Here is a 25,347-nt window from a genome sequence, read left to right on the forward strand (position 1 = left end):
CAGCGTGTCTGAGTTTCACTCATGAAAACAAAACATCTGGGGCCTCATTCATAAACGTTGCGTACGCACAAAAGAAGGCGTACGCCACTCTCTACGCAATAGTTGATATTTATAAAAAGCAAACTTGACGGGAAAATGTGCGGTCCTTCACGCAAGCTCTGACCCAGGCGTACGCACAGAAACGGGTGAAATGAGAAACGGCGACGCCGTCGGCAGATGGAAGAAACACGTGAAAGTGAAAATGACAATACTGCCTCTCAGAAATAACATGAAGACATCACAAAGCAAGTCTTACAATTAACAGCCTACACGAACACCCGTTTGATCGATCAGCAGTGAAACAAACAAAAAAATCAAACGAAAATTACAACAGAAATTCAAATGAACACTTATTTGGAAAAAGAAAAGTGAAATATGTTCTGCAATATTGGCATGTTGTGTAATTCATCCTCATAAGTAATATAGTTAACAGAACGAAATAATGTACAAAACTGATATTCTCGTTAATGTGTCCGTCTGGCGGAGCAGATAGAGGTGCGGGTGTGCGGACGAACGGACGGACAGATGTATTAATTGTCCACTGGGGAAAGTTGTTTACATAGTAAAACATTTCTTCATAAGCTACAGAATTATGGTATTCATGCATATGCCTTTAGTTTGTTTTATTTTTGATAAAACAATGTATGGCGTATGTCTCAACCATTCAGAAAGCAACAAGAAATTACATTTGCGCTGATCAATTTCCCATTTCCACGTCGATTATTACCGACATCTGTAGCTTGTCAGATGTAATAAATGGATGGAAATAAAAATGCTCCATCACAATGGGTAATGACGCACAATGGCTGATCTTGCGCTCTTAGAAGATGTGGCAAATGGAAGAATTAGGAGTGAACGCATCTTTAGACAGCAAGAAGACGTGCTGGCAAACGAGGACGAGGGTGAGGGGACATCACTGTGAGTAATCAGGAGATGTCCCCTTAGTGCCCTACTCGCCAATTTTAACTGCACCCCCCTTAATACACACACCCCTCCCCCTTCAATATATACATTCCAACATAAACACACACACATGCACACACACACCCTCTCAAACACACATACACGCACACACATTTTGCAACCCCTACACTCATCGTTCTCTGCCTGTTTTGTCTTTTTTACAACATGTGACGAGTTTATGATAGCAAAAGCCATCACACTGTCCCCTACCCCTTCCCTGGTGGGGGGTGCGGGCCCCTTGGCGACGGCGGCCGTGTCCCCTGGGTGCTGGCTCCCTGGGCCCGGCGGTGCTCTCTCCGCACGGTGGGGGGGTTCATATTACACCTGAGCCGGGGGTGTTCGTGTCCCTGGGGGGTGGGTCCTGTTCCTTGCCCCTGAGCGCTGGGCCCCGCCAAACTTCCAACAGTGGCCGAGCCTGGTCGGGCCATATTTATAACACCCCTTGTGGGCCACCCTTTTTTCCCCGGGGTTCCCCCCTCCTGGGCGGGGGCGGCGGGCCCCTGCCTTGCTCCTCCCTGGACCAACCGTGGGCCGAGTGGGTGGCTGCCTGGAGTGCGGAGCGGGTCTCACTTGGGGGGTCCTGGCTCGTACCTGGGGTTGGGGCGGGGGGATGCCCGGAACTCCTGGGTGGTGGTGGGGTGCTCGTCTGGGGCTGTGGGCGTCCTTCTCCGGTGGGGCCCTGCGTTGGGCTCTTCTGGCGCGGCGGGGGGGCTGCTTTCCTGGCTGGGCTGGGGCGGTGCTCTCTTTCCCTCCGCGCCTCCCTGCTCTCTGGCTCTGTGGGCCTCGCGGCGGTCCTGCTGGCCCTGGCCTGGGTGGCGGTCTTGGTCGCCCGGGGGGCGGTTGTTCCCTGCCTGTTCCCGTGTGGCATTGGGGGAATTCCGGCTGCCGCTGCTGCTGCGGCGGGGGTTTGGGTGTGGGGGTGGCTGGGCGCTCCTCCTCCTTCTTTTCACATTCCACCATCCATTTTAGAAGAACATAAACACTCACCTGAGCACAGGTGTTAGCTCACCTTTGCACTAATAGTTTGCATGATTGAATGAATGAAAGATTTCACACTAGTTGGTTTAAAGGCATAGGTATGCGTTCGTGAACACTATCTGTTTTGTGTACATGTTGACATGTGAACATTTTTTGCAGCTAGCTGGGGGGTATTCCAGGAAGCATGTTTAAACTAGCCTGACTTTGAGCCTGAACTCTGGCTGAAATCCGCCTGAACTTGCTTACTCTGGGTATGTCGGTTCCAAAAGACCGGATATGAGTTGGCGTAATTACGCTCGACTTGGTAACCCTGGGTTAACGCACGGTACATAAAGACATTCTCAATAGATCGCCGATTTCTGGAGTCACCATGGAAACGCGTGGAGAAAAAAAAAAAGAAAGCGCGACACTTGAGACGGAAGTGAGACGGAGTCTGAGATTTTAATGACGGCGGTTAAAAATTATAAGTCCATCAAAAAAGTAACACGGCTGAAAGGTAATTTAGTTAAATTTATTCAAACTCAATAATTGTTTATACAACTCAAATTTACGTATTTATCTAACTAAATGTCACATTACTTCATTAATCTTTTTTCCATCTTAATTACTTATATTTCTTGAACTTTCATATGTCTAAGTTTGAGCCGGCAGATATGCTCATTTTTATAACAATAAAAAGAACGGAAAAAAATGCACGGAGTGCAAAAATTCATCGCAGAATATTCCATCACTGTCATAACAGGTTTGGATGGTAGAGGTGCTATTTAAACTCATCATCCTCTACTTTACTCTCACTCATGGTGCAGAGACTTAATTATAGTAGGACAAAATAGCTCGGCAAAACACGGTGAAACACGGTAAAACAGCTATACAACTAAACACATTTTGTAAAAAACCCACACTTAAACCCAAATCCGTCCAGACAGGCAAAGGGAATGATATCCCAGAATCCCTTGCGGTGCCGATCTAACAGCAGCATCAAAGTTACACCTACTTAATTGAATTAATTTGAACGAAAGGAAAATAATTGTCTGAAATCTATGTGTTATTTTTAAGGTGACCTAACAAAAAAATGATTTATCTTAACTGAAGCAAATAATTAAGTTAGATCAAAGTAAAAAAGTTTATCTTTCCAACATCCATATGTGGTCTTATCACCCTCTCATGGTGGAAAAAGTATTATCTGAGCTTCTTCATCCACTAAATCATCTTCAAATGGACACGCCATGCTCCTTCACCTCTCTGTAAACAAACTAATCTTCAACTAAACCTGCTCCAGACCAGGTTATGTTCAGAGCATGGGTTGCCATGGTAACTTGACCTACCCTGAAACATACCTCCATTTCTGGAACCGAAAACTGAGGTTATCAACTTCCTTAGCCTCAAACTTATCGTTGGGAGCTAGCATAACCTGCTTTCTGGAATACCCCCCAGGTGTGTTGATAACATTTGAGTGTGTGCGAACAGGCCCCGCCCTTTTTGTACTACATTTGAACCGTACCGTAATGATAAACAACCAGTAAACCTGTCTGCTCTATGCTGCTTCATGGTCTTACCCCCCCCTCTCACTATCACCCCCCCCCCCTGACATCCCTCCCTCTTCTTCGCTTCTTTCCTTTTCCGTCCGGTCCAACACCAAAGATTTTCAGACATGATTGAAATTAATAAAGTTTGGCCTCAATTACAAAAGGGGTTTATTCAGACATACCTTTGGTTTGTCTGAAGATGAATAACCCCTCTTGTTAAAGTAAAATATGTCCAACACAAGAGGCCCTCAGCTCTCATCTGCCTGCCTAGCTGTTGGACAGGACAAGTTAGAAAAAAAAATAAAAAATAAAAATAAAAACCAGGACGAGTGGCTTATGAGCCGGTTCCGACTTCCTCGAGCCGTCCTTTTGGACCTCTGCGGGCTTTTGGGCCCGGCGTTACAGAGGAGCACTCGGAGGAACCACGCGTCAGCCGGTGCATCTGGCGCTCCGGTCCCCCCCCACCCCAGCCCCTCGGACCGGCCACGGTCCGAGGTTGTGAGGCTACAGCATTTACGTCGTCTGCCACTCACGTGCCTTTTTGGCATTAGTAATGCCCACACTGTGCCCTCCAAACAACACTTTTCTCCTCTTTTCCACCTCGCCAACGATAACTTCTACTTCACATTGAGTGAAGTTACGTTTTTTTTTCGTTTCCTCTCTGTGTGTGCCATGGTTTCGCAATCAATGAATATTAATTTGTGTGCGTTTCACGGACTATTTATGGTCAACTATGGGCGTGTCATGAAGCCGCAAAAGCTGCGCTGCATTTAGAATTGGTTGTGATTTATTAAGGGAAAGATGCGTAGGATGTGCGTGCGCACGGTTTTATAACTCCGAATATTTCTGTGCGTACGCACGTCCTATGTTTCATCCGTACGCCACTTCTGACGCAAATCCTACGCAAAGTTTTATAAATGAGGCCCCTGGACTTTTGCAAAGATGGATGTTGTGCGTAAAAAAGGAAGGCGTTCTGCTGATCTTCGCTCACTCCACTCCACAGGCGTTTCTTTTCGTGAGGAATAAACACAATAATACAATTAAGAGCTCAAAATATTGATTTGGCATGATGTAGGCCCTTTGAAGCATTTCACCATATTTATATAACTGTCATATATTTACATGACATTAATTCCAGATTGTTACTTTACCAGACTATCTTTGCTATCCCTCAGAAGTGGGAGGGGCATATTATGGGATACCAGGCAAGTAACCAATGAACATCCAAAAATGTTTCTGCTGCCAAACTGTAAATATTTATTATTTTTGGTTTAAAGTCTCAATTATCATTTGTGAACAGGAGCCATTGGGAGATTGCTGAAAGCTGCCTCCTACTGAGCCCGTGTCCTGACATTAAGATATAAAATACATCTTGTCCCCACAGATTATTATGTCGTTCACACGAAATATTATTCCGTTCCCAAAAGATACTATTGCGTTCCCTCGAAGTACTATTCCGTTCCCTCGAAATGATTAACTCGTGCGAACGCGATAATTAATCCGTTCGAACGCAATAATTATTCACGGCGAACGTTTCCCAGCATGCTTTGCTGCCAATCATTGGCCAATCACCGTGTCCCTGTGACCAAGGTTTAACAACAAGACCAATGATTGGCCGCTAAGCATGCTGGGAAACGTGACGTACTGCTTTTGTTGTTATGCTACGAGCTAAAGGTAAGTGCTTTAGGCGAAGCAGCCAGCTTAATATGATATTTTTCAGATTTTCATCGAGACAATAACAGATCGACCATTCTTGCTTTTATTTTTACCCCTATTGAATGCTCACAGAGACACGGAAGTAGCGGCAGGAAGCGGTTTATGCAGCAAGATGACCGGAGGGCGTACCAGATGATGTGAACGTGAATACGATGGATGCTTCTGTGCGCTTTAAAAGAAATAAATCTGTTCTCTAAACATCCTCCGTGTCTTCAATGCAATGTAATGAGACACACACAGACAGAAATGTGAAGGTGTCTGCTGTAAATCTATGACGTAAATTAATAACAGGATCAATGATCGGCTAGTCAGTTAGCATGTATCCTTATAGCTTTCGAATGTAAAGCGACTGACTGCTAAAGTTAATAAAAGACAAGTCCTGAATATTATTATTCCTATTCGACCCTAAACTACAATATAGGCTGTCTGTCAACCGACCAGCCAGTTGCCCAAATGCCGGCATACATCAAAGAGCTCTGCGGCGGAGCTAGTAGTAGCCTAGCAGGAGCTATCGTATGACAAAGCAGCCTAGTTATCATAAATCTTTTGATATTTTTCTTATATTCATTGAGACGGTAATAAAGTGATCATTTTTGTTTTTCATGTTCCTTTTTTGAACGAATATGGGTCACAGAGACACGGAAGTCACCGCTGAAAGCGGCTTTTGCTGGCGTACAGAGAGCATATCCGCGTGAATGACGTGAATAATTATTGCGTTTGAACAGATTAATTATTGCGTTCGCACGAGATAATCATTTCGAGGGAACGTAATAGTATTTCGTGCGAACGACATAATAACCTGTGGGAACAAGATATTAATCTGTGGGAACAAGATATATTTTTATATCTTAATGTCAGGACACGGGCTCCGTAGCCTCCAGTGGTGATTTAAAGAACTCAAATATTTGGCTTGTTTGTTAAATTTTGGAATGAAAGGAGAGAGTTTAAGCAAAGCATTGAAAATACCACACATACAGCTACATGCTGTTTGTTGAGTTTGTCTAACCACAGAATATTTCCTTACAGAGAAGGAGGGTCTAAGGTTGGGATGCCCAGTTTAGTTTAGTTTAGTTTATTTCAGTCATTATCTATTAAATTAACTATGATTGTTATGATTTATGTTTACTATACAATTACTGGTTTGATGCACATTAAGACGACTGTTGTAATATTGGGCTAAATAATAAAATTGAAGTAAATTTAAGCATGTGAATTTCTCCCTGTGAGAAAAAGTTCAATTCGATGAAACTCATGACACCATGACACAAAGAGGCAGTGGTTTCACAACTGAATCCTGTCTCCAGTTTCTGAACACTGCACGCACTAGGTGGACCGGACATGGACTTTTGCACGGCCGTGTAGGGCAAGTCCCATTTAGAGAGCCTCCAAAGCAAAATCCAGTGCGGTTTTAAAAGGTAGAACGGTGAAAGTTTGGGTTTGTGAGCAAACTGTGACCCTCGGCTGTGTTCTAAGTTTAATCTTTTCTCAGCAGCACAGTTCTGTGACTCATAATGCTAAACTCCAGCAGCCATGACTGAGACAGAGACACTGAGGAGCTGTTAGATGTCAGGCATGCGTCGTGCAAATGCTCCCAACATGCACGTGTGAGCACACTTACCAAGATAAACTGGAGATAAATGAAAGCTATAGTCACATACACCCGTACAGGAGGTTAACCCATACGGGTCATGCAGGTTTTTGGGACTCATAGGGAATCGTAGACGGGACCGACCGCATCTTAAGGGGAACACAGGTGTCTTACAATTTCCTTCAGGCTCGTATGATCACCTTAACGGACTTCATGAAAATAAAACGTACCATTGTTGTTCATGTTGTAAGTGTATTGTGAAGTATTTATTAGGATTATGGAAGTTGTACGCACTTATGACGTATGAGTGATACGTTCGTACGGTGTTCTTATGCCACACTAGCCGTTAGTGAGGCGCAAGCGCTGCCTCCTTACCGACCGCACGCAAATGCTTTATGCACAGGAAGTGCCCCTGAGACGCCCCTAAGAAATAATGGTCTCATTTTCTTCTTTCTAACTGCCAGGCTGTGTGCTCAGGGCTCCAGACTGCGAGCAATTGGTCGCATTTTGCGACCAAAATTTGAGAGTGTGCGACTGAATTTTACATCCAGTCGCACATGCGCGACCAGTAAATTTGCCTCCCCCACCCTTCGTATTTTTTATACATTAAACGTGGAAGGGGCACGTCAATGATCAATGAAATAATCAATGAGACGCGAGCGCACACGCACGCAGGCAGACACACACACTCGCGCACATACTCATGAAACGCGAGCACGTACACTCTCGCGTGATACCTGTCTGTGAGGCGGCCACTGCGTGTGAGAAGTATAGGGAAAGCCACTGTGAGTGGCTAAAATGCGTGTAGGGGGAGGGGCCTAGAGATAATCGAGTGCGCGTAAACATCTGTGGGAAGGAAACTGAGACAAATATCACAGCGAACTATTGATTCGTTCTTCCGACCTGCGGCTAGTGTACCAGTGCCAGAGTGTACAGCAGGGGTCTCAAACTCGCGGCCCGCAGGCTATTTGCGGCCCCCAAGATGATATTTTGAAGGTTTAATGTTTAATATGAAGGTTTAATGTTACTGCAGACCGCCAGTTTGTATGAATGACACTTTTTCATTGTTGTGCGCGGAGCTGACCAACCAATCACAGTGGGGTAAATGACTCTTGGGGGCGTGACAATGACAGGGTTTGAAAGCAGGACACCTGACAGCCCCCTCCCTCCCCGGGCCACATTAAGGAGTTCCTTACTTTCCTTTAGAACGTATCTATTCGCTCGTAATTTTCTAAATACATGCAGTCCGTGCTGAACTTTTCTCTGGGTCACACAGAACCGGTTTAGGTTTTGGTTACGGTTACGGCGGCGCATCAAAGGGTTATGCACGGCTGTTACGGCAGCTCACCGCTCCTGCGGGAGTCGGGTCAGCTGAGGAGAATAAATGTCCCACACGTACATGCGTGACAGCTAACGGATCTTGAACTTTAAACACGCTCGAGCAAAAACAACATTTGTTTTAGACTCACTGAAAATACGTGGGGAAAATGCAACGATAGACGTGTTTGAGATGAACCGGCACCTCGCCTGGATCATTGGGGACACCAGGCGGGGGGGCTGTGAGATGAAGGCGAATCTGCAGCAAGACTGAAGGAGGACAGGAAATTGGAGTTGTCCTTAACATTCAATTTAGTTTCAATATTCTTCTCCCCCTTAGTATGATCTGTGTTATTATATATTGTATGATTATTTTAATGTTTTGTGATGTATGTAGCCTTTTTTTAATGAATTGGTATTTTAAATTATTTTAATTAATCACTCCACTACAAAAACCATCAGGACACATGTCCCATAATGCATTGTTTTGTAGTCTGTAGGGCAGCTTTCAGTCAGTTCAGTTTCCAGCTGTGTCCGGGTAGGTTTGCCCCTTGCTCCCACCCCTTTCTCGCGATATTTTTGTGATGATTGACAGTTGATGTTGGAGCAAAAACAAAAATATATGTCACACACCAGGTGATCTGCGCAGCGTTGAGTTCACCTGGGTGATCTCAAACACGCTTATTGTGCATCTTGGCTGCACCTATTTGGTGTCACAAAGATAAATTTCCATCCGTTTTCTTTACTTATTTGTACTGTCATGACAGCGATGGTGATGTCAGTTTACCTTGTTGTTGCATCTTCAAAAGTGCAGAATAAAATGTGACACTGAATTAGAAACAGCACATTGTAATTTCTGCATCTATTATTAAAGTATTTATTAGTAATACAGTGGAAATTAGTAGATTTGATTAGAATGTTGATTTACGGTATGCGCCCCTAAATTTTCTGGTTGCGCCCCTAAAATTTTCAGTTAGGGGCCACTGTGCTCCTAGTGAAAAAAGTTAGTCTGGAGCCCTGGTGCTATGCATGGAAAAAGAGCCCAGCATTCCCTTAAACAGCACTAACAGGATCCCAGCACAGTGTGCAGGATCTGTAAGACAAGCCTGTCCTACTTCAACCCGTGTTGCTCACATTTTCACTACAACCTGTCACCCATGAATACCCATTGAAAGAAACATTGCATTAAAGGGCCGATATCATGCTTTTCTTAAGCTTTAGCCTTTTAGACTAATCAATATCCATACATATGATCATATATTACCTATGGCACACTAAAGAACAATTTTCAAAGAAATATTAGTTATTTTCAAAGTTGGTTTGGCTACCCAGAAGTAAGACGACTCGATCTCTGAAACCCCGCCTTTCTCTCCTTGTGGGTGTCGCCCATTTCATGACGTCATCTTAGAGTCGGCATCAGCAGTGTCTGCGTTTCGTCCACAAAAACAAACATCGGAACTTTTACAAAGATGGATTTGCATGTTGTGCATTTAAAAGGAAAGCGTTTAGCCGATCACCGCTAGCACCACAGAGAAAGTTGGCGTGTCTGTCAGCCTGGGGGCGGAGCTGGCAGACTCTTCCTGGAAGGGGCGGTTCTCACTGGTCTACGTCACAATCAGAGGACCCGCTTGTTTCGTGGGTTGGGAGGGGCTGGTGCTCAGAGAGCAGGTTTTTAAGAGGAATACTCAGAATTGTGTAAAATACCACTTCAGGGTTGTTTATAGTGAGGACTGAACATTATAACACACTTAAAAGCTCAAAAAAAATCGATTTTGAATGCTAAAGTCCCTTTAACATTTTCACCTTAAGGATGTCTACAATCTGTTCCTGTGGACCACACGTGTGCCTCGTACAGATTTGCCCATTTTTCACCCGTAAAGGCAGCTGTGACTAAGGCTTTAAATTAAACCCAAAACCACAGCAAGCATTCATACTGAAAACCAAGCACTCAAACGTGATCCTCAACCATTCTGTTTTTTTGAAGGTTCGAATCACGTTTAAGTTTTCTCTCTGACTTGAAGGACATTGTGTTGAGCCTGCAGGCTCAACATTATCACACTATCACCATCACATTTTAAGTTTCTAATGTTTTCAACTATCAATCTTGTCAAGAAACTTGCTTGCAAGGATCGCCAGCAAGACAAGTCTGTGACGTACCAAGGAATCGGAAGGTCCTGCGCACCAGAGGGTTGAGGTAGCAGCAGTCCCCCGTGGCAACCGTCTTCTCTGTTCGGTCAAACTCTTTGGACGTGTACTGGACCAGGAACAGCACAGTCTCGGTTACTGTGATCTGATAGAAGAGCAGAAACAAAAGAAAATGTAAAAAAAAGATCAGTAGCAATTCAATAGCATTCAAAATAACTGTCAGGATAATTTTCTCACACTATTTCACACCCAGTGCTGTTCATGTGACTCAGAAGCTCCGTCTGGAGGGACACAGCTGTGAAATCATGAAGCATATGGAGGAGAGGAAGTCTGCAAATACTGCAGAAACAGGAGGAGAGCCTGGGTATACATATGCTGGGATGCACTTTTTAAGGAAATATAGGGGTGAATAAATATATTTAAATGTTGGCAACCAACAGTGCACATCTGTGTGCAGGTGAAAATGAAATAATCATCAACACTGAGTGTGGCTTGCACACAGGAGGTTTGAAAAGGGAGTAATACTCATGCATGCCTGCAAAAGCATACGATGATACAGTTTGACAAAAGCGTCACTCCAGGCTATAATGGTCCGAGTGAATACTTGATTCTGATTGGCAGCTGGGTGTACATTAAAAAGTGATATACCACATGATAACTGCACGGTGAAAAAAGAAGTTCTGGTCACCTAGCTTAAATGTTTTGTATCACTGCGTCGGCTTCTTTAAAACAACCTTTTGCTTCATCCTTTGAGCAAAAACAAGCGGTAAGAGGTGAACTTTCTCTCTGAACTTATGCTAAATTTAAACCATCGTGACGACCAGCTTATATCGCTTTCCTTTGCCGCTGGAGTCGAGGTTCGGCACCAGGTTGTGACAGCACAACACCACCTAACAAATAGTCTGCTTTTTGGGAAAAAAAGTGATCCAAACTAGGGCTGCACGATATGAGGAAAACTTGCGATATGCGATATTAGAGATTAATATTGCGATAACGATATAATTTGCGGTATATAAAAAAATAGAAAAATGCCAAAAAAATCATTCCCATTTCATTAGAAACAGTTTAAAATTACACTCCAAGTGACCCTCATTGACATAGGTGACAAACATCTAACATAACAGGCCTCCATCTGATTGGTAAACAATGGGAAGGCGTCCATCTGATTGGTCAAAGCATAAAGGCATTTCTTTGATACGTTAAAAGCGTCAAGCTGCCATAAGATTGTTTTAACACATTTTGGGTTTACGATTTATTGCGATATTCACAGTCTTTTGCGATATGCCTATTGCAGAGCTGGATATTGCGATAACGATAAATTTGCGGTATATTGTGCAGGCCTAATCCAAATAAAAAAAATGACTACTGGTAGTGAGCGTGGAAGCCATTATCCAGGATGAAACATCCAAGATGTATGAGTACATCATGCTCAAGGCCCCAACTGACAGTGTGCTCAGTGAATGTCTCAGGCAATGGAGAACAGAGGATACAGTGCTGGAGGACAGATCCTCATGGGAGGACAAACCCCTGAAGTGGCGGATATCAAGAAGTCCTACCAATGGCTAGAGAGGGCTGGCCTACAGGACAGCACTGAAGCGCTCATCCTGGCAGCTCAGGAACAAGCCCTGAGCACCAGAGCCATAGAGGCTCAGATCTACCACACCAGACAAGACCCAAGGTGTAGATCTACCACACCAGACAAGACCCAAGGTGTAGATCTACCACACCAGACAAGACCCAAGGTGTAGATCTACCACACCACACAAGACCCAAGGTGTAGGCTGTGCAAAGAGGCGCCTGAAACAATCCAGCACATAACTGCAGGATTTAAGATGCTGGCAGGTAAAGCCTACATGGAGCGCCACAATCAAGTGGCTGGAATAATATACAGGAACATGTGTGCAGAATATGAACTGGAAACCCCAAGGTCAAAATGGGAAACACCTCCGAAGGTGGTAGAGAATGAGAGGGCAAAGATCCTGTGGGACTTCCAGATCCAGACTGATAGGATGGTGATGGAGAACCAACCAGACATTGTAGTGGTGGATAAAGAACAGAGGAAAGCTGTTGTGGTGGATGTGGCAGTGCCAAGCGATGGGAACATCAGGAAGAAGGAACATTAGAAACTGGAGAAATACCCGGGACTCAGAGAAGAACTGGAGAAAGCCTGGAAAGTGAATGTGACAGTGGTGCCTGTGGTAATTGGAGCACTCGGGGCAGTAACCCCCAAGCTGGAGGAGTGGCTACAACAGATACCTGGAAAGACCTCAGACCTCTCAGTCCAGAAAAGTGCAGTGCTAGGAACAGCTAAGATACTGCAGGACCCTCTAGCTCCCAGGCCTCTGGTAGAGGAGCTTGGGTGATAAACCACCCACGGAAGGGTGAGAGGGGCGTTAGTTATCATTATTATTTTTTTCATTTATCCCCACTGGCACCTTCACATTCCAAGCTTTCTCCAGTTCTTCCTGATGTTGCCATCATTTGGTTTGGCTACATCCACCACAACAGCTTTGCTCTGTTCTTTATTCCTTATCTATTGCTTGCCATCACCATCCCATCCATTTGTATCTGGAAGCCCCACAAGACCTTTGCTCTCTTATTCTCTACCAATAATAAATGTCAAACTAAAGAAGATAATGTTCATTAATTTTCACTAATATCAAAGGGAACTTTCACGGTTTTTTTTTAAATTCAGACCAAAAAGGCAAAAGCACTCATGTACATAACAATAACCCTAACTTACATTTAATCACACTGTCACACACCTAGGTGTGTGAAATATGTTCTCCACATTTGACCCATCCCCTGGGGGAGCGGGGAGCTGCAGACACAGCCGCGCTCGGGAACCATTTGGTGGATTAATCCTCCCAATCCAACCCCTTAATGCTGAGTTTCAAGCAGGGACGCATTGGGTCCCATTTTTTAAGTCTTTGGTATGACTTGACCTGGGTTTGACCTTCCAGTTTCAGGGCGGACACTCTATCCAAAAGGAACAGACATGTGCATCCTTACACATCCTGTGTAGAAGCCTACATTTGTGTGATTGTTACAGATAGTTTTATCTATATGGGGAAGTTTCACTTATTCCTTTTTTTAACATGAAAACTCTGCTTACATTAACTTTGCTCTACATGCATGCATCTATGCAACCTCAGGCCTATTGGGGAAAACCCCCACCCCCACTGCACCCCTAGGATGACATCAGCAGCTGAAGCAGAGACCACGCAACCAGCAACTTCTCCTCATTGCCCCTTAAAAAGTGAAACCACAATAAGCTCACAAATCTTCAACTTAACTTAAAATACATATTTACATTTTGGACATCAGTGCTGAGAAACGATCATAGCATTTTAAAACAGATAATAGAACATGAGGGGAGCAATCATTACTTGATTTGAATTCATCTACCGAAGGGATGCTGGAGCCTATTCGAGCCACTGATGGGTGAGAAAAGGGTGCACACAGGGTAACGCACAGACAAACAACCACACACTCACATTAATACACAACTTGTCCCAAGTTACAATCATCAATTAAGCTATGATGAATATTTTTGGACAGTGCACATGTGTGGAATAAACCCATGGATGCACAAGAAGATGCAAACACCACACAGAAAGGACCTAGCTGGGATTTGAACCAGGGCAAGAGGTGAGTGTGAAAACCTCTACACCCCTACGCCACTGTGCAGCCTCGGTTTAAGTAAAAAATAATCCAAAAATTCCAGTCTGGTAGTGATCACAGGGATATGCTTGGTCTAACAAACTTTTACATGCTTCTGATAAAGAAAATTAGTCAGCAGCACAACATATATTTTTGATTCTTATGCAGATGATACTGAGCTCTAATTATTAAAGCAACATGTCAAAAAGACTTTTATAACTTCTGGTGTTTTTCTCCAAAGATCTACAAAGCTTGTTTTGTTTTCAGGGTTTAAAGCTGCGTTCTCACAGAACGCGATTCTTGCAGCGGTTTCAATGTTAGGTCAATGGTACAGACACAATCTGAGGTCCTGTGGCGTGATTTCAGCTACGGGCACGGCGCAAAGGTCTGGTAACACTGCGATATGAGCGGTGTGTGTGTGGAAAACAAAGGTTTCACAAATCGCCAGGAAAAGTGCTGTAAACGCCACTTTTAATGCATGTTTTAAAAGTAGCACATCATTCACGTCTTGTCCTATGACGGGTGTAAAAAGCGCCGTTGTGTGTTTACATTTGTTGAATGTTGGTCATAGTGTTGTTGTTGAGAACATGCATCACAACCCCTACACAAAGTGAAATCACACTATTAGCAGTGTAACATTACATTTAAACATTGGATTTAGATTGAAATCTTTGTTTGCACGTATTGTAGAGATGAAAATATTACCAACAATTTCAAGTAGGAGCTGAGGTCCGAAGCCAATTTGGAAAAAAGCCTGTGCAGAGCCGTGATGGCCACAGGCCATTTGTCCCACTTTCTCATCAGCTCTAACTCGAGCCGACACAGCCACAGCTACACTGTGCTGCTGGTTTGGTCCTTTAACTACCTCTGTACCTTCCTCTGTCGCTTCGCTCTCATCTTCCTCACAGGAAAGTCGTTCCCTCCTGGCGAAGTCAGGGTGACCTGGCTGCTTATTTGCTGAACTGCAGTTCTGGTCAGGCTAAACCTGTTGGCTACTCTGACTTCATAGGTTCTCCTATTTTTTTAGACACGGTATATGAACAAAACACAACCGTGTGTGATAGCAGAAGAACCTAAGAAATCAGTTAAAAATACAGACACTATAAACGTTATGGAACTAATACGAGAATGTTTGCTACTCTCATTGTCCTTGTGCTTCAATCCCTTAAACTCCTAATTCCCGTTATGCTGGTCTACAGACGAAAGCGCACAAGTAAAGCTAAATGCAGCTATATGTGAGAGAAGCTCTCTTTTTTGTTCATCCAGTCTTTGCAAAATGATTTTAAACATCCTCAACATACTAATATTCACGTATTTACTTAGTTTGTTTTTCTTTTATTGACAGTGTTTAATCCTGTCTTTTTTCATTGACATAACCTCCTTGATTTTGGCTGATTCTTCTAGAAGCTTTCTCCACTCAAGGAGAAGTCATTCCTCTCAACTGTCACCTCAGGCTTGCTCAGTGCAAAGCACTGCTCAGAAAATGTTGGTTGCCTTTTCTCTCCCTGTGATTCAGACTTGGACAGCACAGCCACAAGGCAGGCAGTCTATCTATCACAGTGACCATCATCATCAACAACATCATCATCATCAGTTATAGTGATGCAAAGGATTTGTTGTGCTTTAAAATGACCCTTAACAATCAGTTTTAAAGGCAGTAATAAGGATGGAGACAAAAGGTAGCTAAATGAAACTGATGCCACTCCTAAAACTCAACTCTCATCTTTTATTCCATTACAATCAAGTGCCACCTCATGTGGACGCGCTCATTGCAGTACAATCCAACAACATCCAAACCTCCTGTCCAGAAACTGTGTCCTCACACACCCTTTACGCCTCAACAGTATACACACTGACACGCACACACATGCTCACAAACACACAAGCATTTCACAAGTAAGGAGGGACCTCTGATCATCGGCCCCCTACCCCATCCCTGGTGGGGGGAACCAGGCCTTCGGCCACGGGGCCGTGTCCCTTGGTGCTAGCTTCTCGAGATGGACGGCCCTCTCTCCAAGCAGGGAGAGGGACCCCTGAGTTCTCTGGTAAGATTATGAATCAGGGATCACAACACATCTGAGACTGGGGGTGTCCGTGTCCTTGCCCTCGAGCACTGGCCCCCTCCTGGATTCCAACTGTGGGTGAGCCTGGTCGTGCAATGTTTACTACAGTCTTCAGTGACCCCCATCTCTCTTGGGCGTCCTCTTAATTGATTGGAGATGGGCGGGCCCTGCCTTACTCTCTCCCCGACCTCCCGCGGGGTAAGTGGGTGGTTGCCTGGAGTGTCTCCTTTGAGGGGCCCTGGCTCGTGCCTGGGGTTGAGGAGGGGGGATGCCCGGAACTCCTGAGTGGTGGTGGGTTTCTCGTCTGGGTCCTGTGGCATAGCGGAGGGCTATCCTCCTTGCTACGCTGGGGCCTGTGCCTACCTGCTCTTTGGCGTTGGGGGCCCCTGGGGCGGTCCTGCTAGCCCTGGTCTGGGTGTCTGGCTACACTGCCCGGTAGGCAGATTCCCTCTATCTGCTTCTCGGTGCTGGTTTCGGGGGCCCTGTCTACCACTTTAGCGGGGGTCTTGGTGTGGGGACGGCCGCTCACTCTCCCTTTTTTTAAATTCCATCATCCACCCGAGCAGAACATAAAGACCCGCCTAAGCACAGGTGTAGCTCACCTTTGCACAATAGGCGTGTGTGACAGAATGAGATGCTTTACTAAGCCTACACAATAAATCGCAAATTTATTGTTATCGCAATATCAAGATGTGCAATACGCATATCGCAAAAGACGGCAAAAATTGCAATAAATGGATACCCTAAATATACTAAAACAATCTTATGGCAGCTTGAAGTGTTGAACGAATCAAATGAATCCCTTTGTGCATTTGACCCATTGGATGGGGCCCTCTATGTTAGATGCTGGCCTCCTAGGTAGACCAGGGTTGACTCTTGTTTAAATTACACTGTTGCAGTGAAATGGAAATGATGTTTTTGGTTGTTTTGCCATTTGTTCATTTATCGCAAGTTATATCGTCATCTCAATATTGATTACTAATATCGCACATCGCGGGTTTTCCTCGTATCGTGCAGCCTTACGCTTTACATGTTTTGGTTTGTGACCATGTGTGTGTGTGAACTGTTGTTGTGTTCAGTCCATGTTGACATGATTGTATGTGAAGATTTTTGGAGCCAACGGTTATGTTTGTAACATTTGAGTATGTGTGGAAGGCCCCGCCCCTTTTGACACATTTACACCTGACAGTAATGATGATTATCCTCCAGCATCTTGTTGCAATCATCCTCCAGATCTCCTTAACTCCCCCTTTCTTCTGTGCCCTCACCCCCTGTCTCCCCCCATCCCTCCCTTCTTTCCTCTCCTTCCGTTCCATTCGGTCCAACAAAAACAAGGAGACAAATATAATCTATAAAAATAAAGTTTAGCCTAAATTACAAAAGGGGTTTATACAAATATACACCTCGTGTGTCAGGAGATCCACAACCCCCTTTGTAACAGTAAAATCTGTCCAACACCAGAGGCCTTCAGCTCCTGTCTGTTCAGCTGTTGGACAGGACAAGTGGGGAAAAAAAGACCATATATTTTACATATGTCCTTCATGATTAGAAAAATGCTATAAGAATATGTTTAAAAAAACACCAAAAGCAGGATTTTCTTTAGAGTGGGTCTTTGTTGGGAACCACAGATGAATAGGTACTTAAAGCAAATCCACAGTCACAGTGGAAATGCCTTACATTTGAGTGCAGCCAGATTCTGTTGCGCTGAGTTAGCGCTTGTGAAAATGTACATTAGACCATGGTTACAAAACAAGAAAGGGCTTGTGCTACGACCATCTTCCTCTTCACTAGCTGAGTCTTAGAGCATTTAGGCAATTAGACCATGCATGTTCCTTTAATCAGATGGTGGATCCACCCGCTCCAATTACAAGCAGCTAGTAAAGTAAGAATAGTGGGAGTAGGAGAACAATCATGTTCTGACACACTGCAGTCCACATTTCCTGATGGCAGGCACTACTAAAACCCATTCCTGCAATTTTGCAGGGGCCTTAAAAAGTAGCCATAGTACTTTTAAAAGTACTTTTAGTACTTTTAAAAGTACTTGTTACTTTTCAGGTTTAAGTCACTTTTTCTCAAAATGCAGACTATCTGATGCGTGGTGCGATGCATTGTCATGGTAACTGCTGAGCCGGGCCTGACCTCGACTGCAGCGGAAAAGGAAAGCGATATGCAGTAACTTGGGGGGTTCGTGGTCGCTTCTGTTGGTTTTAGTTCCTTTCTGAATTACATTTCAACCAGGGATGTGCGGTCAGGGGCCATCATGCACACTGGCCTGGTGGTAGAAGGTTCCCCCCTTAGACTGGAAGGCGATAAGTGACCAAGCCATACCAAAGCCTCAAAAGATCTGACCTTAAGGCTCTCTGCTCGATACTCGGAATTAAAAGTTGGATTGGGGGGGTTTGAACCACCTCTCATAAAACAGGGAACTGAAACTCAAAATATGACAGAACATAAAGAGAACAAAACACAAAAGCAAGAAAAGTAAACCGTTACACTTTAAAGGGTCTATGCTACACAAAATCAATTTTTTGAGCTTTTAAGTGTATCATAGGCTACGTTCACACTGCAGGCTGAAACGACCCAATTCCGAATTTTTTGCCCCTAAGCGGCCCAATTCCGATCTTTTCACGACAGTCTGAATGACACAGATCCGATCTTTTCAATTGCGACCCAGGCCCCGTGGGTTTGCCGTCCTGAATCCGAATTGTAGCCGTTCTTTTCAATTGCGACCGCCGTCTGACCGGCCAGGCGACTTGATTCCGAACCGTACGTCATCGACACGCAACAAACGTCATCATTTTGCGTTAAAGTAGGCGGGAAGGAGAACGTAAACATCAACCATGGTGGACGATGCTGCTGAGATCAGTCAGTGGAAGGGAAGCGAGATCCCCGATTGGATTAATATTTGGGCTGATCGCTCTTTTCAGGCCAAACTCCAGGGCTCTTATTGCAACTGGGCGGTTTTTGAAAAATTTTCCAGATAAATGGCAGAGCGTGGTGTTGAACCTTTACCGCTATAACTTTTTTTTCTTTCTCCCCTTCCAACCGTCACCGTGCTCAGAAGCGCAGGGGACCCAACGCGATCCTCCTCCTCCTCCCTGTTCTGATCCTTAGATTCTCCAGAACGGGTTAATAAAGAGTCCATAGCATTTATTTTGGGGGAAACCTTCTTTTATTACCGTCCTCCGTAACACACAACATGAATGCGCGCCCACACTGCCCCCCCCTATTCTCTATCGCGGCACGCGCTTGCACACACACACGGGGCGCGCGGGCCCAACACATGCACATTCCTCTTCCACTACAGTGGGTACAGACGATCCCGACTCCAATGCCTTCTTAAAATGAGAACATTGTAATTGTGCTGCTCCTTCGTGAAAATAAATTTAATATTACAAAAAGAGTTCCGCTTTTGACAACACTGTTGTTGACATCTGCTCCGCAAACAAGTGACGTCGTTCACCGTTGAGTATTCTTCTGGCTTCTGCGCATGCGGGTCTCGTTTGGGTCGTGTCACGGTCACACTGGAGATCACAAAAGTTCGGATTTACTTGGAAATGTGAACGGTCTAGCAAACAATTCGGATTTTTTCAAAAAATCCGAATTGAGCATTAAGCCCTGCAGTGTGAACGTAGCCATAGTGTTCATTCCTTGCAAAAAAGAAACCCCAAAATTTTGATCCATTCACTCATTTCTAAGTTTATCTCTAAAAATCTGCGCTCTGAGCACCAGCCCCTCCCAACCCACTAAAACGAGTGGGTTCTCATGAGATGTCGTACATAAGTGGAGAAGAGCCTGCACTGCTAGCTCCGCCCCCAGGCTAACAGACACGCCCACTTTCTCCGCAGAGCTAGCGGTAATCGGCAAAAGTTTCTTAAAGTAATGATGGGCACTCGTTTTTCTGTACTTAACTGCTTTTTTCTTGCCATAATCCAAATTCTAACAGTCTATTCAGTAGGACTATCAGCTGTGTGTCCACCTGACTTCAACACAACTGATGGTCCCAACCTCATTTAAAAGGCAAGAAATCCCACTTATTAAACCTGACAGGGCACACCTGTGAAGTGAAAAACATTTCAGGTGACTACCTCTAGAAGCTCATCCAGAGAATGACAAGAGTGTGCAAAGCAGTAATCAAAGCAAAAGGTGGCTACTATGAAGAACCTACAATATGACAGATTTTCAGTTGTTTGTTATGCATATAAATCCACATGTGTTCATTCATAGTTTTGATGCCTTTAGTGTGAATCTACAATTTTCATAGTCATGAAAATAAAGAAAACTCTTTAAATGATAATGTGTGTCCAAACTTTGGTCTGTACTGTTTGTAATCACAGACATAAAAGCAGTTCCAAAATTTGGCTCCTGTTCTAAAAATGGTAAAATAATTGCCTTTTTCATTTCAATCTTATGAATGAATGCAAGAAAAACAATATCCATTTCTTAGAAAGTCTGATGATTTATAGAAGAAATGAAGTCCTGAGTTTGTTGTGGATGAACTCAGCAATAGCAGCCTGCTGCTAACAGTGATGCTCTGTAGGAAGAGAGGAAGAGGATGACTGCCATGGTGGTGATGGACTTAAACTTCATCACAGCATCTTTTGCTGCTACTTTCAGCAGGAGAACACACATTCTAAGAATGTGAAATGACATAAACCAGGAAAAGCAGCACATCAGCCAGAATACCACAACTATGAAAACCAGCCCAAACACAAAGCACAAGCAAACATTTACTACACAGTAACACAAAAAACTACAATGGAAACACTAATCAGACAGAGGCTTCTCTGCAGATTCCACAGAGACAAGCAGGGCAGTAGATACTGCAAAACCCCTAAACTCAAAAGTATAACAGTTGAAAGGATAAAATCTTCATCTCACATGATTTCATCTCACTATTCATCAAAACCACAGCAGAATTCACACTAAATGATTACAGAATCTCAGAAAAACTCAAAAAATATTACAAAACCCAAAAGACACACACATCTGCATTTACAGTTTGTAGGAAAATCCACCTGTTTCTGTTTCAAAAGCCCTCATAGACTAAAAGAGATGCTCTATCTGCCATTAACAAAACAACCACAACAGCTCTAAACCAACAATGCAGACTCACTACAGAAAAGATATGTGCAGAACATATCAAGAAAAAAACACCAAGGACAAAAACAAGAACCTACTGATCATTAACAGTCTGTGCAGCAAACATTCGTTTCCCCACAAGGAGGGAACAGAAAACACAAAAACCTTCAAAGACATGAAGATCAACACAAAGAGGACAGCAGCATAAATATAGAAAACACACACCCACAGAGCAGGACTGCTACAGTCATTAGGACACCCCATTGCACACAATCTGTCAGTTGTCAGGACATCGTATGAACGGAGCGGTGTCATCACAGGACAGACAGGCGGAGGACAGACAGACCTACCACACTGGAACACTGCAAGGACCTACGAAGGGCCACAAACAAGAGCAAGACAACAGGAAGAAAACAAGAATCAAAGAAAAAAAACAGTACAAGAAGGTGGAGAACAGCAGCTGCAAAGAAACTAGAAGCATTAACAACACAACAACACAACACAACATTAACACGGCAACCACACACCACAGAAAACTCAGAGAAGTCCGGGTTTATTCAACGGAGAACATAGAACAAGAAAAGAAATACAAAATAGTGCAAGACCTGTGGAATAACCTACTAAACATAGGATTATTACATGAAAAAGGGATAAAAGTGACAGTGAAAAGAAAAAAGACAGACTTCTATAATCAAGAGGAGAAAAAAGGCAAAGCCATACCACTGCAAAATGAAAAATCACATCATGGATTGGGACACAACAAGGGTAACAGGAACAAGTTCTAGAGTTGGATCACGTAGATGATGCCATGCCAGTCCTGCTGAGGAGTAGAACCAGCATCTACATGCAGCTGGTCAGCAGAAGGCTGCTTCAAGAGCTCTGCCGTTCCCTGGTAGCATTGACAAACAGGGACCCAGCTCCAGCTGATGACATGGATCCTCCAACCACCTCCACACCACTCAACGTTCTGTTCATAGTTTTATGAACAGCACTCCAGCTGATTTATCAGGGCCGCTTTGAGCCTTGAAATGGGTTTGTGAAGCTTTTGGAAGCACCAGGAGGAAGATTTAACCACAAGGGGGCGCAATCCAGAGCTTCCATATGCCAGCGCCAAACCCCTCATCCAAATCCTGAACGGAACTTTACAACTGGATAAGTCCTGTCCCGGGTTAACAATGACCACCAGCAGCACTGTTGCCCTACAGGGTCCGGATGAGAATTGCAGTAGTTGGTGGAAGATGGAGAGGAAGGCCGAGGTTTTCTTCACATTTTTCCTCCTCCACTCATTACATAGTGCACTACATTCACTATAGGACATTCACCATTTAGTAAAAGCTGTCCGATTCTGCAACTCTGCAAAAGCAGTCTCTGCGAGTGTGCATTGATGCTCTCTGGACGTTTTGTCAGTAAACAGAAGCTTTATGTTTCAGTGAAGTTGAAGACTCTGCTTGGGTTTCCTCAATGACTCTGTCGTCCCCAGAGGAACTTTCTACATATGTATCATTGATTGACTTTTGTTAGCTTTTCCGCTTTGGGCTCCTAACTTAGCAGAGAACCAGCTTTAAGTCACGGGACAAAGACGGATGTGGTGAACGGAATCCAGGAGTTTTGTCAAAATAAAACTTCCTTCTGGACCAGAAAACAAACAAGTGAAATAACCTGTTATTCTATTTATTTGTTTTTTTTGTGTGTGTGAGACCCGGTACCAGGTGACCCACATTAGCATTAGCGCATTCTCTTCTCTAACCTACAACGCCAAATAATTCCATTGGTCAGTTGAGTCTTTCATAATTTTAATCGGCTGAAGTTGGAAGGAAGTTGGAGGCGGGATTTAACTGATTTATGAAGGATGTAGGCTCCGCCCTGATGAGAGTCTGACAGTTTGCATAAGTTTGTATTTTGACACACATAAAGCGCAATGCTATGCAAATGACAATGCATTACAGCAGGGGGCGCTGTTTGGTAATTTCATTTGAATTCTGAAACAAAAACAGCATCTCACAAAGCAATAGATTTGAAGTTACGTTAAAAAGAATTTAAAGCAAACCATGTATGAAATGTCCTAATCTAGTAAATTCCAGAATGCATTGTCATTTCAATTCTGACATAAAAACATGATAATTTAAATTACAATTATTTTCTTTTTATTTAAGATTTTTTTCTCAAAATTGTCCAATTGAATTGTGAATTTTAGTTTAAATTAAAATGTTATTTTATATTTCAAGCCTGAATTGCATATTGCATTAGTATTGAGTATTGCATATTACTTTTTAAATTATAATTATAAACTTCCAAATAGCTCTTTTCCACCTCAGTTTGAAATCATTCCAAAAATCCAGCAGCTTTTCAACCATTCTGGGTGTTTGTTGTGTATTGCTAGATTCCTGACACCTTTGGTACTAATAAAACGTCGTCACCTGGTGTCACGGGGTCAGACTTTTGTCACTGAAAGCCACATGAGAGGCTCTGGAGCTTTAATGAAATACCAGCTGCAGCTTCAGTTTCATGCTGCTTATTTGAGAAAATCAGTCGTATTCGTTTGATTCACCATTAAATCTGAATTGATGAAGAAGCCTGGAAAAAGTCTCAGTGTTCCTGTCACCTTAACTAAACATCTTTCCTAAATGTGAATCTTTTTGAATGCATATCAGTCCAGAACATTTCTCTCTGTCTTTGCAGCATTGATTCTCCTTCTTAGTTCTTGTGTCTGCAGTGAGGATCTAAAGTTCAGAGCTGCAGGTCTTCCTCCTGAACTGACCCGTGTCTGCTAGAGTTAAGCTGTCTTCATTGAAGTGACTCCAGAGCATCACCGCACTACATGGATGGATGGATGAATGAATGAATGAATGAATGAATGAATGAATGAATGAATGAATGAATGAATGAATGGATGGATGGATGAATGAATGAATGAATGAATGAATGAATGAATGAATGAATGCATGCATGCATGCGCATGTGGGGAGACGCTCCCCTCTGCGTGGTTCTGCCCCCGCACGTGCAGCCGGTTTCCCGCAGCCGCAGCAGGCATGTCCATCTCGGCTGACAGCAGAGGAAGTTGTGCCGCGGGATCGAGCGCCACTCACCAGCAGCGTGGGCAGGCCGGCCACGGCGGCGTACAGCAGCAGGGGCGGTACGGCGCTGCTGTCCTCCGGGCCCAGGTACGGCTTGGTGTAGGTGCTGTCGTAGCAGAAGAAGCCCTGCACGTGCACGGCGAAGGTGTCCGTGTACTCGAAGTAGTAGGCCAGCATGACGGTCCCAGCCATGATCACCAACTGAAAGTACAGCATGATGCGGGCGGAGAGCGACAGGAGTCAGCACAGCACACCGGGCGTGTCCCCCCCCCTAACCCGCCGCCGCCTCCCCCGCAGACGCGCCGACCCCGGAGCGGCTCATGACGGCTCTGCTGCGCGCGGACAGCCGCTCTGCCGGCGCTGCTCCGACCGTCTGATCCGCGCGGCTCAGCTGCGCGCGGAGGGGGAGAGGCGCGTGACGCCAGGCGCGCGCGCGGACAGCCTCAGCGCGCGTTGACGGGGGGCAGTGATCGTTGTGAGGATCGGTGTCAAAGAACATCGATGCAATCTTTCTGGATATGAACGTGATGACAGCAAACACGAAGAATCTGGAAAATTAAACCCGATCCAACGAGAACGCGCATTTCATGAACTGCGTGCGTGTGCGCGTGTCGGTGCATGACACGCTTTAACGAAGCTGCCATGTAAATGAGGAAAACTTTAAAACGTAATTATAGCATCAAAATATCCTTGACATTGTTCTTTCTGCTGGTTCTATTCCTGCAGGGGCGGTTCTACACTGACTTACCCCCCCCCCCCACACACACACACACACAATTTGACGACATTCTTTTGTGTTCCCTATCTTCATGTGCCCATTTTACACAGACATCCATGTTATCCATTTTACTGCAGGGGGGGTCAAACTCAGTCTTACAGGGGGCTAAATCCAAAACACGCTTTAAGTCGCCAGCCGGACAAGATAAACATTTATTGAACACACTAAAGCTAAACGTTTAACATTTTTAAACTTTCAAAATGTATTTATAAAACCAGGAATAATATTATATAACGTTTAATATTTTACTCTCCATTCTGTCAAAATTATACAAATAAGGAACAAACTGCAGAAGAAAACAAAGCTTGGAATGGTAATACATGACAAATGAAAATATTCCGTTTTCTTTGCTCTTTTGTCGTTTTGTTAGAGCTGGACTTCTGCATCACTTTTAGGAATAAGTTCATTTCTGTGT

At 44.2% G+C, this 25,347-nt stretch overlaps 1 protein-coding gene across 3 annotated transcripts in view; it reads right to left on the reverse strand.

The window, feature by feature from the left end:
* plppr5b (phospholipid phosphatase related 5b) overlaps positions 1-24,536 on the reverse strand; it is a 45,573-nt gene extending 21,037 nt beyond the window's left edge. Inside the window, exons 1-2 of one of the 3 annotated variants that reach the window (XR_002872350.2) lie at positions 24,167-24,529; positions 10,285-10,417 (exon numbers count right to left, since the gene is read on the reverse strand). Coding sequence is in view for 1 of the 3 variants with exons in the window: in XM_023950171.2 (XP_023805939.1) it covers positions 10,285-10,417; positions 24,167-24,370 (337 nt within the window). In the remaining 2 variants the exon portion in view is untranslated. Of the gene's footprint in view, positions 1-10,284; positions 10,418-24,166 lie in introns of all 3 variants that reach the window. The other 2 variants (XR_002872351.2, XM_023950171.2) reach the window with 2 other exon arrangements.
* Positions 24,537-25,347: the final 811 nt, after the last annotated feature.

The sequence above is a fragment of the Oryzias latipes genome, chromosome 20, assembly GCF_053564925.1.
Source record: "Oryzias latipes strain Hd-rR chromosome 20, Olatipes_Hd-rR_3.1".
Taxonomy (NCBI): Eukaryota; Metazoa; Chordata; class Actinopteri; order Beloniformes; family Adrianichthyidae; genus Oryzias; species Oryzias latipes.